The following is a 17,692-nucleotide window of genomic DNA, read 5'->3' as shown; positions in this document are numbered from 1 at the left end:
GCTGTGACAGAGACTGGTAGATGTGTTTGGTCTTGTCTTGATTTATCTAATGGGGATCTCTTCAGGAATGCTGGGTCTGAGCCAGCGGTGTAAGAGCCATAGGCAAGAGCATTGCTTTAACACCACTTAAGCCTTACCGTATATTATGCAGACCTGCTGTGTATGCAAACTAAATATACAATGCCCTGCGTAAGTAATGGGACAGTGAAGCATTTTCTCTTCTTTTGGCACTCCAAAAGTTTGGATTTTAAATCAAACAATTACTATGAGGTTAAAGTAGAGATTCTCAGCGTTTCCTTGTTAATGATATTCCAGATTTTGGCAAGCCTAAGGTTTTGACAGCTCTCTTCTGTGACGGAACACACCTGACTTACCATAAACACCTGTCAAGCCACTTGTCCCATTACTTTTGGGTACCATAAAATAGGGGGACTATGCATAAAAAGTGGTGTAATTTCTGAATGGTGAATCCAATATGTACACCAATACATCAACTAAAAGCTGAGCGTCTCTACTTTAACCTTATTGTAATTGTTTGATTTGAAATCCAAACATTTGGAGTGTAGCGCCAAAAAAAGAAACAAGGCTTCACTGTTTCCTTACTTATGCAGGGCACTGCAGTTTGGAAATCAACTCTCACTCATGAAACATCCAATGATGTTGTGAATAAAAGTTTAAATTGTGAGAATGATTCCAGGGAAGGCTTGAGTGTATATTGTCCAGGAACTTACCGCATATACTGTACAGTATTATACAGACCTGGGTGGGTTCAAATTTGAATCAGTTTGCCTGGCATAATTTAACCAATAGAATAGTCCTAAAAGTGCAAACCATGGCCATCCAGCACTACAGGCAGACTCACAGTATTTGACCCAGGTCTGATATTATAGTATTCATCTTTCATAACTGCTTGTTTGAGAGCTGGTCAGGCTATGTATGCATACATAATGGAAAATACATATTGTTGGGAAATCAACTCTATAGAATGGGGTATTTGTGCATTGTCAGAGAACTTTTATTAGGCCTCTTTTGATTGTGCTTACAAGGGTGCCAGTCCTCAATTTAAAGCAAATACTTAAAATCAAACTTGATTTAATAGTAAAATAAACAAGAATAATGGAATTTGTTTTCCCTATAGAATTGCCTCCTTTGAATCTAGACAGATGACTGTCATGCTCCTTTCTATGGTGGAGTCAAATAGTATAAAAACTGCAATGGTGAACATTTTGAGCAAAATGAATCACCAATTAGGTCATTTTTTAGGCATTATTTCACTCTCCTTTCCTACATTTGTCACACAGCTACAAATCAGTTTTCCACATCCACAAAAAGTGTTGAGTAATCAGACGTCAGATGTGATTTAAACTAACTTAGTCTTGAATCAAATCATTTTTATGAGCAATGGAGTCCTGCACCATACTCACATCAGTGTGAACAGATTCAGATATCGATGGGTCATCAATAGTCTCACACCTCAAGAATTCAGAACTTTCTTCATTATAAGAGGATGTGTAAACTAGGGGACTGGTGTGTACAGTATTTAGTTTGTTTGTTGCCAAGCCAGAAGGGGTTAATGGTTAGTGGTTTTGGGGTTCAAGGTTGACACTTGTTTTGATGTGAACCTGGCTCTGTATGTTACGCAGATTCATAAGCAAAAACATTTATTCCATCTGAGACTGACCCTCTCTAATTGAAATGCAATACCCACTTTCACTGATCTACCCTTGTATCTTTCCATCAACATCTCTCAAGATGTTATTTTTTTCTATGAGGTGACAAATGCACTCTTGTGAGATGTCACTGATAAGTCACACATATCTTCTTCTTACTGTTATTAATCCACTTGTGATCAAAGGGTAAATTCCCAGCATCAGGCTGTCTTGTATTGCACAACCCTCAGTATGACTCACTTCCATATCTGACATTTAAAAGGAGCGTCTTGCACACCTCAGCTCCAGATGGAAACTCCAAACGGAAGGAGAGTACAGAGAAGGAAAGAGTGCAGCCGGACTGATTAAAGAAAAGAAAGACTGAAAGAGAGACAAACATAGTGGTTAAATACTAAACAAACATAGTGGTTAAATACTTCACGGTGCTTCACTTCCATACAGTTTGTTACTCCAGCTCCTGTTAAACATGAAGATGAACGGCAGAATCGCAGTCAGCTCTATCATGATGCTCCTGGTCTTCCTGACCATCACTGAAGGTGAATTTTATCATTGACATATATCTGTCTGTCTGTATCTATCTATCTATCTATCTATCTATCTATCTATCTATCTATCTATCTATCTATCTATCTATCTATCTATCTATCTGATGTCTAATTGAGTGTGTTTCTGATCACGGTCACAGGGAAGAGTCTGAGAGGTCTGGGTCACCTGCGCTGTCGCTGCATTAACACAGAGAGCCGGCGGATTGGTCGACTCATTGAGACGGTTGAGCTGTTCCCTCCCACCTCTCATTGCAGGGACACTGAGATCATGTGAGTCCTGCACACCTAAGAAGCGACCCATTACTCTTACTAACACCACATACAGCTCCAACTATTTCTGAATAAGTTATTGGAAGAGCTAGTTTAGTCTCTGGTTCTAGTTGTGGTATGGTTGTTAGGCTTGGTTGTGTAATGGTTAGTTATGGCTCTGACCGTGTGTCTGTGCTCCCTGTATCTCCTACAGTGCCACTCTGAAAGAGACTGGTCAGGAGCTCTGCCTGGACCCCACTGCTCCCTGGGTCAAGAAGGTTGTCGAGAGGATGATACTGGCCAAGTAAGTAGAGGTCAAACACACACACAGATGTAGACAGAAACAACATAATTATGTCTTCTCTCTCATTAAATGAGAAAAACCTGATCATAAAATATATATATACATTCTCATAGTTGATAACTAAGTCACAACATGTCATCACTAGGTCTGAAACCACTTTTGATTGCTTATTACTGTATACAGTGCTGCTCGAAAGTTTGTGAACCCTACAGGGACGGTCATTATTTTTGTATAAAATATGAAAATGAACTTATAAAATATGTATCTAAACCCAATTCGTAATAAAGACATTCCAAATAAAAGTAAAATAATATTTTAAAAAATCTATATAAAATTGTATATTTTCTAATAACATCCATGTCTCTTTTTCTCAGTAGACGAAGGCGTTAAAGACAAAAGAAGAACATAGCACACTCTGGGACTACAATGTACAAACCAAAAAAGTATTTAGAAGATGATAAGCTACATACTATTATTTTGTTTTGTCAAAACAGATGTATGAAGAAATTAATCTTATTTGCACTCAGGCACTGTGTGCAAGACACTTATCAAGGGCGTTTTTCTGTAATGTATTATGTATTATCTTCGACTTTGATCTTGGATTTATGATTGTGTGAGGATATATCCATGTATCTTTATTTTTATGATTCCTGTAATAATATTGTCACATAAGTTAGGTCAAACTTTTCAGTATGTATGAATGTATTTATTATGTTGCCTATTTATTTGTATTTTAATTCAACTTTTTCATCAATTAAAAGTCATAAAAGGAAATGTATTGTGTTTATCTCTCTCTCTCTTTCCCGATCTTACACACACACACACACACACACACACACACACACACACACACCCTCTTTTACCTTTAATATAACTTAAAATATGTTATTTTTCAACAAGCTGATTCATCACCATAGATGGACACTAAACTAAGGATGTTCTGTTGTAATTTGCCCCCATCTCTGTGTTTCACAGTATACTTTCTCACGTTACTCAGGCATGAAGGGTTTCCAAAGCATGATTGACTCTCACTAGCATGGAACGGGTGACACACCTTCACACTTCCTGTCTGATTATACTACAGGTTAGGCAATGGGAACTGTCTGATTGACCAAAGGTTACTTGGAACACATGGGAACTGTACAGAATCACACAGGGTAGCCAATGATGTCTGTGAATTAAAGTTAATCATATCTGTGATTGTGGCTCTGGTCCAACGCATGGAAGATGGTGGAGAACCAAAGACCCAGGGGTCTTAGTATGTCATCCATCATACCCACCAACGCTCACTCTTCTCTAGGTTCCCATGCAGGCCAGGGCCCTTAACACTTCTCAGTGTGCTGGAGGAACTTCTAATAGAGCTGACATTCCACTGAACACATTCTGAATAAACAGATGAAGTAAACAGGATATGAGGCCATCACAACACTGATTATGAGTCAATTGATATTTATATTCACATTTCATCCCACATGTTAATGTCAAATCTCAGTCATATATCAATATACATTCTAAAAATAGTTATATATTGTAATATAACGATACATTTTAAAAGCAGCTTATATATCCCACAATCAGGCTGAAAACCTGTGAGCTCAGATAGCCGGGACATGTTGATGGTGCACACACCCGATCACACTGTTAATGACTAGTGGTGGTGTAATCTGTGGTCTCCACATGGTGCTAAATGCCCGAATGCTGTGACCAGCAGCACTCAGCCCAGCTACAGCCACAGTCAAACGCAGGCCTTCTACCTAAACAGCCCCCCTCTCTAAGATCAGCAGATCACTGATACAGCATAATCCCTGGGAATCAACTGTAGATGTGCATTTGGATTATTAGTCTGGAACATTCTAAAACACTCCTGAGTGGATTGGTTGTGTGACGTGGGTGACAGAGAGGTGGCAGTGGGAGTTCACGAGACAGAGCTAAAGTACACTTGTGAAAATATATAAGATAGAATATGGGGCAGTGTTTATTGACGGTGCCTTTCAAATGCTTTTATAGGTATACTGTAGGTTTTATGGGTACAATTATTTTTCTCCTCTCCTCCCCTCCTCCTCTCAGATGTATGACTTAGTACATGTAGATAATGTAGATCATATGGTGATATGGGTGTGTATGTGTGTTTGTACATGCATACTGTATTTGTTTGTTAGTATGTGTGTGTGCGTGTGTGTGCATGAGTGTGTACAGTTAGAAGCAAAGAAAGTCAGCTGCTGATCTGATCCTCTATCCCGAAGGAAGGTCCAGAGGATGACATTGAGTGTATCTACCAGAGCATATACACCCATCTCCTTACTTGCCTTATTTCCATAACTCCAGAATTCTTCTTCTTGTTATACAGCAGAGACATTCCCAATCACATTCCCAATCACAGAGACATTCCCAATCACAACCATGAATCACAACCATGCTTCCTGATCACATACAATGTACAGCGATGATACAGTACAGCGATGCATGCTTGTCAAAACCCCCTCTGGTTGTCAACCCTGATCTAAACTCTAGTTACTCTACATCTGTGATCTAGTCTGTCTATTCTATCAGATTCTATGATTTCACACCAGATAGTTCAGCACTGCAGAACAATAGATTTCTATGAGTCAGACCTTGAAAAGAATGAGTTTGAATAGGGGGGAATACCCTTAGAAACGTGACACTAAGCTCACCCGCGGTACAAAAGCACGCTCTGAGGAAAGTCCCACTAACATACGTCACACTCTTTACATCAAATTTTGACATCATTGTTAACATCATGGGGGTTAAACAAATATTGAACTCTACAAAAGCTACAGTCACAAACACACTCTGCCTGGCTGGAAACTTGTCGTTTCAGAAAATAACTGAATGATTTCTTTTTTCTTTTTTTACCATGATATAATGTTAATCGATTTCTTATCTCATTAGACCACACAGCCCTCAGTTTCAACGGGAACAACGGCAGTGAGAGAGGAGGAGTGGGACCCTGTGACGGTGGTCTTGTTTTTGCTCTAGCTCCACCCTCCCTAAGTGAGAGAGGTGTGCACATTGAGAGCCAGTCCTCCACAGAGTCAGAGAGGTTAAGGCACATACATACATTTTGAAATTTGCAGTTGTTCCCCTTTAAGGCCAACAAAATAAGACTTTGCTCATGAGAGTGAGGAGATGTCCCCCTCTAATTTCTCGACAGTAGTTGTCTACTTCAGGGACCTGTTTTTGGCTCGTGAGTGCTAATTTTAAAACCAGTGGCTGAACTTATCCAAAGATCCCGTAGCACCTCTTTAAAAGCTGGGTACTAACTGTTGAGAGAGTCATTGGAAGACACTAAAAGTTATTGAATTCAAACTGAAATGGACAACCGCCCCATACCCTGAAGAGACATAAAAAAACCCACTCTCTTTTAGTGGTTGATTCAGATGGCTGGAGATTCACCCAAATGCAAAGACATAGATGACTGAAATGAAACATATTGTCATACTGTTATCATGTGTCATTATCAACACTCCCCAGAGACAAGCAAACTGCCAGAGCCTTCCGCTATAAGATTCTGTGCATCTGAGTTTCATACACAGAATAGCTTCCACATAGATGATACACCTTCATAGCTATCGTGTGCCATAGCCATTCATTCATTGGCTCTGTGAATCTTCTCAATCATCAAAGCCTTTATTCATTCATTCATTTGTCTACCTCATTGCTTTATGCTTTTTTCATATCACTGTTTAGTTTGTTAATAAATATTAATTTTTATTTTGATCCCTGCGCTTGTGTCCTTTGTGTGAAGGCATGCACCCATGAAAAGTTAGAGTTCGACTCCTTTAGAATATTGAGACCAGATATTGGCATAATTGGTAAAGTAATTGAAGAATAATTCTGAGTTTAACTTAAACATTGATTTGAATAGAAGCAAATTAATAATTGGAATATTAATCATTACTAAATTATTAGACATATATAATATCTTCTACACCAGCACCAGCACCAGCTCTCCCCCCCCCCCCTCCTTCCCTCCCTCCCTCGTAAACATTGACATGTACAGCATATCTCACTGTCGAGGAATGAAGTCAAGACAGGCCACGGATAAAAGGCCGCCCACATCGGTTGAGTGGCGCCAGGACGGCTCATAGTCACAGTTGTAAAGTTTTATTCTGTCTCTCAGAGGAGTACGGTGGGGACTATTTTTTCGGTACCTGCTGTACCTCGGTACCTGCTGGCTTTCATCACCCCTATGAAACTTCAATGTAAAATAAGTAATTGATGGCATACGTTCACTCAGAATTGATTGAAGAGGACATGTGAGAGAGTTAGGTGAGGGATATGGAGTAAACATGGACACACACATATACACACACACACACACACACACACAAATAAAGTACGAATGCTCACTTTGAGGTGAGGAGCAATGGCAGACGATAAATGAGGATGAACACGCTTTTCCACTACTTAGGTTGGTCAGCTTGTGTGCCACCAGCACCTCTGGCTGTGATCACGTGGATGCAGCAGCCGCGCTACTCAGTCACGGCTTTTCACTGTCCTGGTGCCCCGCTGGTGGAACGAGCTTCCCACTGCTGTCATGACTGCAGAGTCACTATCAATCTTCCACCGTAGATTGAAGACCCATCTCTTCAGGCTACATCTTAATGGTCCCTCCTAAAGACCTCTTCATTCCCACTACCCCCCTGTACAAGTTTCTCTCCACACACACACACACACACACACACACACACACACACACAGCTGTGTCCTGTCTACTTCCAGTGGCCTGTATTACCTAACTGACGTGTGATTAGTTTAACCTGGCAGGTCGGGCACGCTCTCGTATCACCCTGGCTCACAGCCAGGCCTGGTGACAGCAAGGGACAGCTCCCTTCGACCCACAGAACCACGGCTGCATCTCATTCCAGAAAGTTGCTCCCCTTCCAGTCTGCCCTTGTTCGCTCCCTTGGAAGGTGTAATCATTCTGAAATGTGGTGGAGCTATTACCTTTAGCAAGACCAGTCCTGTCCGATCTGAGAAGGGGAGTGAAAGGAGGGCAGATGGGAGGGAACAACTATCGGGAATTAAACCCAGCTCAGGGCTGATCTCTGTTTCTCTACCTTTCTACTGCAAGTGTGCTCTTGTTCACTCCTCCTGGTGTTGGATTGGTGTACGAAGGATGGTGAATTCTCCTCCCTCGTGCGAACGCTTCCACCTACACAATGCTTTTAAATGCATGAGGGGGAGTGAACAAGTGAACACTTTGGGTCGAAGGGTAGAGAATGGAGCCACAGCTCATGATCTGACCAGATCATGCAGTAGGCTACACCGCTGCCAAAACCACATCACAACCTGTTACAGTAAGTTGTGATGAGGTACAATTGGCTCACCCTCCCCAAGGAGAATGTGGCAGACCTTCACATTGGTCGTGCCTCCACTCTGTTCTGCTCCCTCAATGGTGAAATAAACAGAGACATATACATTATTATGCATATGCCCAGAATAGAAACAATATACTATGACAAGCAAAACTGCAGGAGGCAAATTTCCAAGCTTTTCCTTGGCTGCTTGCAAAATATTGATCAATTATAGGGGTGTGGTGCCCTCTAGTGGTGAAATAAGATATAACAAATACACAGCTGTTGTCAGAGAATTTGAAACAGAAAGAAAGACATTTGTCTCTATTGATAAATACTGTGCATGCATATTTCAGCGAAATAGTAAGACAGTAATATCTTCAAATATGAATATGTCCAAATAGTCCTGATACTTATTCCTCATGTATGTAGTGTAAATGAGTATAATGGAATAAAAGACAGATCTTAATCTTTGTGAGAATATTCAAAATAGATCATGTTTATTTAGAAAACAAAGGTTAGTATTCCCATTGCATACTAGTGTTCCATGAAAGGTTACCCAGTGTTACTGACTGACTAGCAGACTGGGGGACAGGCTTACAGTAACAATCCTGACAACGGCACACATTTAAAACAGAAACAGTGCACCTTCCCAATGGTGAACATTTACTGGGAAACATTTGGAAAACCACAAAAAGTTATTAACACACTAAATCACACACATATGTTACCAGATGTAGCTCAGACCCATAATTGCACATCCAGTGAACTCCCTTTCTTTTCTTACCATTTCAATAAAACTCTGAAACACTTGACACGATACAATGTGTCCCCAGTGAAAGGTTCTGGTCTTTTAAAAAAATCTGTCACCTTTTTATACTCCCAAAGTCTGTGTGCAGTAGGAGGAGAAGACAAAATGGGCACAAATTGCTCCCATTGTGAGCTGGGTATTGTCTGAGGGCTCGCTCTCTCACCTGTACACCATGTGTACACCGTGATCTCACAACTAGGCACCTCCCTTACCTCCCTCACTCTCACTCTCACCCTTGCCCTTGCTCTTGTCCCTGGGCACACGGGCCATGTTGTAGAACTCTGCGTTCGGCCTCATGTCCGTGAGGTGGGCCAGCCGGTTGGACATGGCGAAGAAGGCAGCGATGGCGGCGATATCCCAGGCGTCCTCGCGGTCCAACCCCACTTCCTCCAGAGACAGGAAGTGCTGGTCGGTGATGGTGTCGCTACGGCACACGGCCAGGGCGAAGTCCAACATGGCGCGCTCACGAGGGGACAGCTCTGCGTTCTCGTAGTTCACTACCACCTGGGTAGAGGGCCGGAGTATTCAATTCAGATAGAATCAGAATCAGAATTCTTTTATTTGGCCAAGTATATTTGCACATACAGGAAACTGACTTGGTGAGGTTGGTGCATGGGATATAAAAAACAATATATAAGCAAAAATATTAACAAAAACAAATTTAGGCAAAGTAGACAGTGTAGAGAGGTTTATCATTACCCTTTTTAGGTCATTCCTAAGACACAGGGTTGATATCACAAATGTAAATAACTGATGTTTAGTGTGTCCAATTATACTGGCATAAAACAGTGTACAGTGCACTAATCTGTGGCAAAAAGAGATTTAGAGAAAAAATAGAAAACTGATGAAAATGTACCTGGTCAGCCAGTGTGAGTTTCTTGGAGTAGATGCGGTGCAATGCACTGTGGGATACAACACAGTAAAGACACTGGTTATGGATACTGGTTGCGACCACAATCAGCTCACGATCAGCCTTCGTCAGTCGCCCTGGGAGCAAAGACAGAGTAACATTCAAATCAGAACCTGTTGCACAGTGTTGGAACACACACACACACACACACACACACACACACACACACACACACACACACACACACACACACACACACACACACACACACACACACACACACAATATATGGAGCAGCTTCCCCACCTGTCTCCTTGTTCATCAGTTCGTTGTAGTAAGCAAAAAAAGCCCGGAATTCAGCTGGTCGATGTGCCAACACCTTGAAGACATTGGGCAGGAATCCTCCCTGTCAAGAGGCAGAAAAACAGGCTCTTCTATAAAATTACAGCTATTGGTAAGACTGTTCTGATGCCGTTTCACAGTCAGATCCACACTGAAGGATATGTAGAATAGAAATGTCGGTGCAGTGCCTTGGTCTCCACTTCCTCCATCAGCTCCACTACGTCGTAAGGCAGGTCTTTCTTGTTGGGAACTGGATACCGGCTGATGTTTTCAGGGGGAGCATCGCTGGAGAACTGTCTATGGGTCGCCGCTGCTACCCTTGTCACTGCTCCTGCCTTCTGCCGCAAATCCGCACACCGGAGAGACGCCTGCAAGCAAAAAAAGAGATTTTCACTCAATGACTTTTGTCTCAGTTGAGCAAGACACAGTTGACAATAATCAATAAAGCTGTGTAACAGGAGTTTTTCTCCTATTAATAACAAACAAACAAACAAACAAACAAACAAACAAACAAACTAAAAAACTGCCAATGGCCCCTGGTCCGAGCATTGATTACTTTTTCTTATGATGACTGAGGGATAGATGATTCACTTACTTAAACAAATGTATTTGTGGTAAGTCGCTTTGGATAAATGCCATAAATGCAACTGTAAATGTGTTCGCACCAACTAAAACAATGCATTTAACCATGCGACACGCTATAGGTACTTACAATTAATGAAAGTTTAGCGGGACGAATGAACCTCAAAACATTGCCACACGCCATGTCTCTTAAGCTGTCAGTGTCAACTTGAGTTCAGTGTGGTTCGTACTGGCTACTTCCTTGTTTTGAAGGAGGTTCTCAGGGGAGGTGTTGGGATACCCAATCGTTGTCTAGTATTCGAGTCACGCCTACTCGTCACGTTTCCCACCTGCACCCCCCCCTCCTAACCACTGGAGGCGGTGTCGTGGTCCAATTCGGAGACGACTCCGGAAACCACGTCATTTTTATGTTTACAGAGTGCAGTTGCATTCGTGAAAAAACAACAACCTAGCAAACATTGATCAAATATTTGATGCATTCATAAAACCAGAGACGAACGTCGCATTTTGCTTGATTGCAATGGGCGGTCATGGGGTGATGTCGAACGAGGAGTCTTTGGATTACTCGGTGCACGAGGCGTGGAATGAGGCCACTAACGTCTACCTGCTCGTCATTCTGGTCAGCTTCGGACTGCTGATGTATGCCAGAAAGTAAGAGATGCGTCTTTCTCTTCTAATGTAGTGGATTAGACATGCATTTGCTGACCGGTTTACTTACTCTATGCCAGCTAACCTGCGTGGCTCTTTCTCTTGTCTCCGTCCTTTTTTCTCCCTCAGAAATAAGAGGAAGATCATGCGGATTTTTGCTCTGCCTCCCACCGTAGGAACAACGACCGAGCCCAACTTCTATGACAGTCTGCAAAAAGTGCGCCTACGACAGCAGCTGGAGATGTACTCCCTTGGTGTGTGATCCTTCCTCTAATGACCAGCAGTGCTTCTGCTCTCAGCCATACCCCATCAGGAAATAAGAGCCTTTGATTATAGTTAATATACAAAGCCCTGCATAAGTAAAGGGACAGTGAAGCTGTCTTTTTTATTATTACTTTGTCTCTATACTCCAAAGGTTTGGATTCTAAATGAAACTGAGGGTAAATAATAGATTCTGAGCTTTAATTCAATGCCTTCTTTTTTCAGATTGGTTTCACCATTTAGAAATTACAACCATTTTATACATAGTTCCCAGGGAACCAGTAGTATTGGAAAATTGTCATGACGGGTGTTTCTGGTTAGTCAGGTGTGTCCCATCCCATCATTTGTTACAGGCATAAGAGAGATGTCTAGTATTGATGATTCTAGCCTTTACGTTTTCCTTTCGAGTCAGCTATTGGTGTCTGTCAACATGAAGACCAAAGAGTTGTAAGTCATGGAAGCCATTATTGGACTGAGAAATCAGAAAGAAACTATCATAAACATACCCAAAGCCTTAGGCTTGCCAACAACAACAGTTTGGAATCATCCAAAAGAAGAACAACACTGGTGAGCTCAGCAAACGTGGAAGGACTTCTACAGTGGATGACCGAAGAATGCTCACCATAATCAAGAAACACCTCAACACGACAGACCAGGAAAACTCTCCAGGCGGTAGGTGTGAATGTGTCAGAGACCACCATCCACAGAAGACTTCACCAGAAGAACTACAGTGGCTACACTGCAAGGTGCAAACCACTAGTTAGCAACAAACCGGATGGCCAGATTACAGTTTGCTAAAAAGTAGATAAGAGCCTACAGAGTTCTGGAAAAAGGTCCAAAATCCCTGGAATACCACCTGTGAAATATGGTGGAAGGGGTGTTATGGCTTGGGCGTGTATGGCTGCTACTGGAACTGGCTTACTTGTCTTCATTGATGATGCAATTGCTGACGGCAGCAGCAGAATGAATTCTGAAGCGTACAGAAACATCTTGTCTGCTGAAGTATGAGCAAATGCTTCCAATCTCATTGGACGACACTTCATCATAAGCAAGACAATGACCCCAAACATCACTGCCATAGCAACTAGAGAGTTTTTCAGGGCCTAAAAGTGGAAAGTTCTAGAGTGGCCAAGTCAGTCTCCAGATTTAAATCCAGTTGAACATGCCTTCAATTTCCTGATGATAAGATTTTAGGCAAAAAGACCCCAAACCAACTGAAGACGACTGCAGAACAGGCCTGGCAGAGCATCACCAGAGAAGATACCCAGTGTCTGGTGGGGTCAATAGGTCGCAAACTTCAGGCACTTATTGCATGCAAAGGATTGTAGACCAAATACTAAACATGTGCTTAATTTGGACATTATGTTAATCTGTTCCATTACTTTTGGACCCCTGAAATAGTGGGACTATGTATAAAAAGTGTTGTCATTTCTAAATGGTGAAACCAATATGTACACAAATACCATAAAATAAAAGCTGAGAATCTATACTTTAACCTCATGGTAATTGTTTGATTTAAAATCCAAACTTTTGGAGTACAGAGCCAAGCTTCAGATGAAAGAAAAAAATGCTTCACATGAAAGGGCTTGTGTTCGGTGTAGTCTTGTATATATCATGGTGCAATTTGACTGTAGCCAATGTTTTCCTTAGATGACACTGCAAATGAAATGGAACAGACAACAAAGTCAGTTCTGTATCTGCTGTAGTAAACACTAAGTAGCTCGGACGCTTTCAATAATTCAATTTTTTCATCGTGAAAATCATGAAAAGCATCTCTAACCCGCTTTGTGCCCCCTTTTTAACTTTCCATTTCCCTTTTAACAGCCAGGAAATTTGACCAGCAACAAGGGCAGAGTGAGAGTGTGCAGCTCTCCATGGAATGAGACGAGCAGAAAGAAGCTATGCATGATCACCCCCCCCCCCCAGTCTCCATTACTCAGCCTCCGTGGCTGGTTTGACCATGACTACAGTACTACTACTACACTCCTCAAGAGGACATGGGGATGCAGGAGGAACTTACTGAGTAGAGGCGTATGTGAGACTGTCATTGTGTGAAATGCTGTCTTGCACATTCCAGTGTTTCCCCCCCAGATTTGTTTAGGCAGGGTACAGAGGCCCATCAATCAGCATCCAGGGCTGCTATTACCAACATTTTCTTGGTTCTACGAGTTCTATGTAAGGCAAACCTTTTCAGGCAGGGCAAAACAGATTCAGGCAAGGGGGGGGGGGCGCGTCCCACCTAGTCAACGGTAGGGGAAACACTGGTTCATTCATCGTTGTAGTGTTGACACGAAGACTATAACAGATCTGGAAATGAAGGATTACCAAGCCAAATGATCGCAATCCAGACATCTGTTTGATGCTTTATTATGATGTGCTTTTCTTCCAATGTCCCCTTATTAGTCGTGTTTGTTTAATGGTTCAATGCCTTTTTGGATTATTGATGTAGATGTGTTAATACCTAGTGGTTGTAAGAGGAACTGATTTTATTGAAAAATAGTAACTATGATGTCTTAAATCTGATACTAACTTTAGAATTATAATTATAGAATTATAATACAACAACAGAGTTTGAATCAAGCATATGTGCATATCTGTGTAGGTTTTAGGGAATGACTTATCAGGATGCAATAACAGTGCTGGGAAAGGTTTGTGTTGAGGGTCATAGTTCACCTTTCTCTCTCCAATTGCTCTTTGTGAAACAGAATTGATTTCTTGTTATTACACTGGTCCAAAATAAAAACAAGGGACCCATGAAAAATATGTATGTTTCTTGCTTGATTTCACCCCCTCCCACCCACTCTCCTATCCCCCTAGTTGTAATAATTCATTTGATTTTCCGCCAATGTCACAATTCTCCAAGCAGAAAGTTTTTGCTGGTGTGTGTTTAGCGGGATATAGAATGGAGGAATTCGGGGTTGGTGGTGGTTGGGGGGAAAGTGATTGAGGAAGGTGACATTTTGCATCAGGGGCCTAGCAGGAAAGCTTGAGCCTCTAATCCATCAAAGAAAATAAATAAAACATTAGTCAACAGGAAGCTTTGGCCCAGAAACAACACAAAAGAGGCCAAACAAATGCGAGTGGACGTCCTTCGGAGGTGGTGTAATAGAAAAATGATTACTCTTCTCGGCGGAGGAATGGGACGCTGATTAAATGCATCAATACATCAATGGCTTAGGTACAAAGCCTTACCCATTCTAAATAGGGTGTGTGTGTGTGTGTGTGTGTGTGTGTGTGTGTGTGTGTGTGTACGTAGCACTGCATGCATTAAATCTTGTTTTTTCTGTTTTGTTGTGTATACCTTTTTGCTGTAACTGTACAATACCTTAGCAGAGAGAAGTTATGACCACTGGTATTTTTGCTGCACAGATAAGGGCAAAGCATTGAGGATATCGCCACCTTTGATTAATTCTCTGGCAGATTATGATCTGCACCATGATTAAAACCAATTCATACATCCATATCAGTATCTGTGTCTGATAGAAATGATCTGAAAAGCGTTGACATTCATTAGGTAAATATGAGGGCAGTCTTGTTCACTAACTCAATTCATGTCCCCTTTCCATTATCAACAGAGATCTATTACCTACAGCATGTTGGTACCAAAGAAGAAATGTCATGTGAAACACTTGTTAATTAGATAATGAGTCTCATATGTGCTTTTGCAATTCATCTCATAATCTAATCACTCAGTTACTCATTACGATTGGTTTAATATTTAACCAGTACTATCCCATCGAGAAACATTTTTCATGGCAAACATTAATCAATAGCTAATCTGGAGTTAATTGCTTAATTACCAATGGAGTAATGAGGTCATTAGTGGGAGAGGTCTAAATGGGCCACTATTGGGAGTTTCCAGGCAGGGAGGACGTTAAGGGATAGAGGACTAGACTGTTTTTTTAGCTGTGGTTTTTGGATAAACACAAGTTTCCTTTCCAACTGTTCTATCCAAAAGTGTTTATAAAACATTGCCACCTCATTATGTTTCCCAGCTGTTTTTCTCTGTAAGAAACTAGATAGAGTGGATGAACATATGGTTGATATTCAAGACGGTTACAACGTTTGATGAGAGAGGACAGAGAGGAGAGATATTGGGCCTCTGCAGGCTTTTCCTGCTTATCAAAACATTGTTGAAGGTAGTGAACTTACCTAGAATGAAAGTATGTGCGTGTAAGTGTGTTTGTGTGTATGTGTATGCCTACCTACCTACCTGTCTGTCTGTCTGTCTGTCTATCTGTCTGTCTGTGTTGGGGGTCTGTTTGTGGCAAGCTAGTGGGGTGGTGGAAAAATTAGGCACACCTCGGTAGTTTTTAATATTGTTTCATAAGGCGTAATTAAAAAGAGTTTATCATTGGGTTTGGGATAACACAGCGGCTCCATCACACAGTAATGAACCGCCTTCATCCATGCAGAAAGCTATTAATAAACAACAGTCAGAGAGAGGGAGGGAGAGGGTGTGTGTGTGTAGGGGAGGGGTGATAGGAGGTAAAGAGAGGTATATGGGGAGAGAGAAAGAAACCCAGACGATAAGTTAGTCGTAAAGACGCGAGGATCCACCTTGGTTATATTACATTGCCTGTGGAGGTTAATGAAATCTTCTATTTGTTTCTGTTTCTCACCCTCTAGGGTGAAAACAACCAGACGTGGGTATATTTCTCTCTCTTTCTTTCTGTCGTACCCCCTGTTTTTCATCAGACCTTCTCGCCGAAGCGTCTCCTCCTCTCCCCCCTTTCATTTTCTTTATTCACATTCCATATATTTGGAGATGATATGAAGAAGAGAATATAGTGAACAGCATCGTCCACCATACAGTATCATCATCTAATTTAGGGAGAGAACTAATCTAATTTTCATTCTATTTATAAAGACACAGAGAGAGAAGCAGTGTGTGTGTGTGTGTGTGTGTGTGTGTGTGTGTGTGTGTGTGTGTGTGTGTGTGTGTGGACGGGGGGGTGGGGGGTGTGAGGGAGAGAAAGTTACTGAGAAATGTAGTCATGGATGGAGTGATTAAAAGTTTGTGAGTGTAAGAGAGTGGCTCTCTGAATGAATGAATGCTGGTTCAGCCCTAATTTAGCGACTATTGACGACTTCATGACTGAAAATAGTCATCATCTTTTTATGATATGAATTTTCATGTAACTGGTGAGTAAGGCACCACTATCATTTTCCCATGTGCCTCTGAGCTGGTGGAAAGTAGTCCTTAAAGCCATAGCCTACAAAACACCTGATCCCTTGGTAAGCATACTGTAGGATTAAATGATATCATCATATTATGCACAACCATATGTTTGTTATCCACCGTTTTAGCTCAACAAGCTCAACTCTGGCTCTTTTTTGGAGGGGGAAGTAGGGTAGAGCCCTGGGCAACCACTCTCCCCTCCACGTCCACAAGCTAGTTCCGAGAAAATGACTGCTTTATTCTTCCCTCTTCAGATTGAAAGGCACTTTCAACACAATCTGTCTCTGGGATATGAATGAAAGACATTATGTTTCTGATTTTCAAGGACTTTTGTAATATACAATTTCTTAAAGACATTAGGCATGAACAAAGATGACAACACCTGCATGCATACAGCCATGCACGTATACACGCGCACACACGCGCGCGCGCACACACACACACACACACACACACACACACACACACACACACACACACACACACACACATAGTGATGAAAAGCTCTTTGTTGACTATTCTACAGTTTTAGAGCTTGTGTTGAGACTCAATGCACCTCAAGTCCTCATCCTGTGACCTCTAGGAGACACACCCTCATTCTCCTCTTTCCAATTAGGTCTCATTAAAATAGGGACTTCTCAACACTATAGCAAAGATAGGCTCCTTTCTCTATTTTATGAGGGTGATTTACAATGTAATAGACAAAGCCTTAACTTCAGCCCCTTAAAACGTCTCCAGGATTAACTGGACATTGTTCATCTTCCCAGCTCTTCTCTTCATTAGGAAGATAACCACCAGACAAGTCTATCCACTGCCTATTGAGCCTCAGGCTTCTGAAGAAGCTCTGCACTTTATGGACAGTGTGTGCCATATGATGTATGCTACATGTTATACTGTAATAATAATATTATAATATTAATAATAATAATA

The 17,692-nt window shown here is 41.6% G+C and overlaps 3 protein-coding genes across 4 annotated transcripts; 2 read left to right on the top strand and 1 right to left on the bottom strand.

Annotated features, from left to right (window-relative positions):
- Positions 1-1,968: 1,968 nt before the first annotated feature.
- On the top strand, positions 1,969-3,542 carry LOC310815947 (interleukin-8-like). Of its 2 annotated transcripts, none has more exons than XM_083685912.1 (4): positions 1,969-2,206; positions 2,356-2,485; positions 2,679-2,768; positions 3,146-3,542. In XM_083685912.1, the coding sequence occupies exons 1-4, from the start codon at positions 2,137-2,139 to the stop codon at positions 3,156-3,158; spliced, it is 303 nt and encodes a 100-aa protein (XP_083542038.1). In that variant the 5' UTR covers positions 1,969-2,136; the 3' UTR covers positions 3,159-3,542. The 2 variants fall into 2 exon arrangements, with proteins under 2 accessions (XP_083542038.1, XP_083542037.1); XM_083685911.1 differs by having other exon boundaries at positions 3,143-3,542.
- A 5,021-nt stretch (positions 3,543-8,563) lies between these two features.
- Positions 8,564-10,905, bottom strand: LOC310816321 (uncharacterized protein). Its single transcript, XM_083686457.1, has 5 exons — positions 10,802-10,905; positions 10,278-10,457; positions 10,054-10,153; positions 9,754-9,884; positions 8,564-9,401 (listed from the first exon to the last, which is right to left on the bottom strand). The coding sequence occupies exons 1-5, from the start codon at positions 10,853-10,855 to the stop codon at positions 9,093-9,095; spliced, it is 774 nt and encodes a 257-aa protein (XP_083542583.1). The 5' UTR covers positions 10,856-10,905; the 3' UTR covers positions 8,564-9,092.
- A 170-nt stretch (positions 10,906-11,075) lies between these two features.
- smim19 (small integral membrane protein 19) lies at positions 11,076-14,334 on the top strand. The gene is made up of 3 exons (XM_083686458.1): positions 11,076-11,322; positions 11,449-11,573; positions 13,405-14,334. Exons 1-3 carry the CDS (start codon positions 11,192-11,194, stop codon positions 13,461-13,463), a joined length of 315 nt encoding a protein of 104 aa, XP_083542584.1. The 5' UTR covers positions 11,076-11,191; the 3' UTR covers positions 13,464-14,334.
- The last annotated feature ends 3,358 nt before the right edge of the window (positions 14,335-17,692 follow it).

The sequence above is a fragment of the Argentina silus genome, assembly GCF_951799395.1.
Source record: "Argentina silus genome assembly, chromosome: 15".
NCBI classification, from domain to species: domain Eukaryota; kingdom Metazoa; phylum Chordata; class Actinopteri; order Argentiniformes; family Argentinidae; genus Argentina; species Argentina silus.
This window is presented reverse-complemented; position numbering and strand designations above follow the sequence as displayed.

What these genes read in the sequence shown, in the direction of transcription:
- LOC310815947 (XM_083685911.1), top strand. Translation starts at nt 2,137, where the DNA reads ATGAAGATGAACGGCAGAATCGCAGTCAGCTCTATCATGATGCTCCTG. An exon ending in CTTCCTGACCATCACTGAAG is followed by an intron (nt 2,207 to 2,355) that starts GTGAATTTTATC and finishes TCACGGTCACAG; the next exon opens with GGAAGAGTCTGAGAGGTCTG. An exon ending in TGCAGGGACACTGAGATCAT is followed by an intron (nt 2,486 to 2,678) that starts GTGAGTCCTGCA and finishes TATCTCCTACAG; the next exon opens with TGCCACTCTGAAAGAGACTG.
- LOC310816321 (XM_083686457.1), bottom strand. Translation starts at nt 10,855, where the DNA reads ATGGCGTGTGGCAATGTTTTGAGGTTCATTCGTCCCGCTAAACTTTCA. An exon ending in CCGCTAAACTTTCATTAATT is followed by an intron (nt 10,458 to 10,801) that starts GTAAGTACCTAT and finishes TTTTGCTTGCAG; the next exon opens with GCGTCTCTCCGGTGTGCGGA. An exon ending in TGGAGGAAGTGGAGACCAAG is followed by an intron (nt 10,154 to 10,277) that starts GCACTGCACCGA and finishes GCCTCTTGACAG; the next exon opens with GGAGGATTCCTGCCCAATGT.
- smim19 (XM_083686458.1), top strand. Translation starts at nt 11,192, where the DNA reads ATGGGCGGTCATGGGGTGATGTCGAACGAGGAGTCTTTGGATTACTCG. An exon ending in CTGCTGATGTATGCCAGAAA is followed by an intron (nt 11,323 to 11,448) that starts GTAAGAGATGCG and finishes TTTCTCCCTCAG; the next exon opens with AAATAAGAGGAAGATCATGC. An exon ending in GCTGGAGATGTACTCCCTTG is followed by an intron (nt 11,574 to 13,404) that starts GTGTGTGATCCT and finishes CCCTTTTAACAG; the next exon opens with CCAGGAAATTTGACCAGCAA.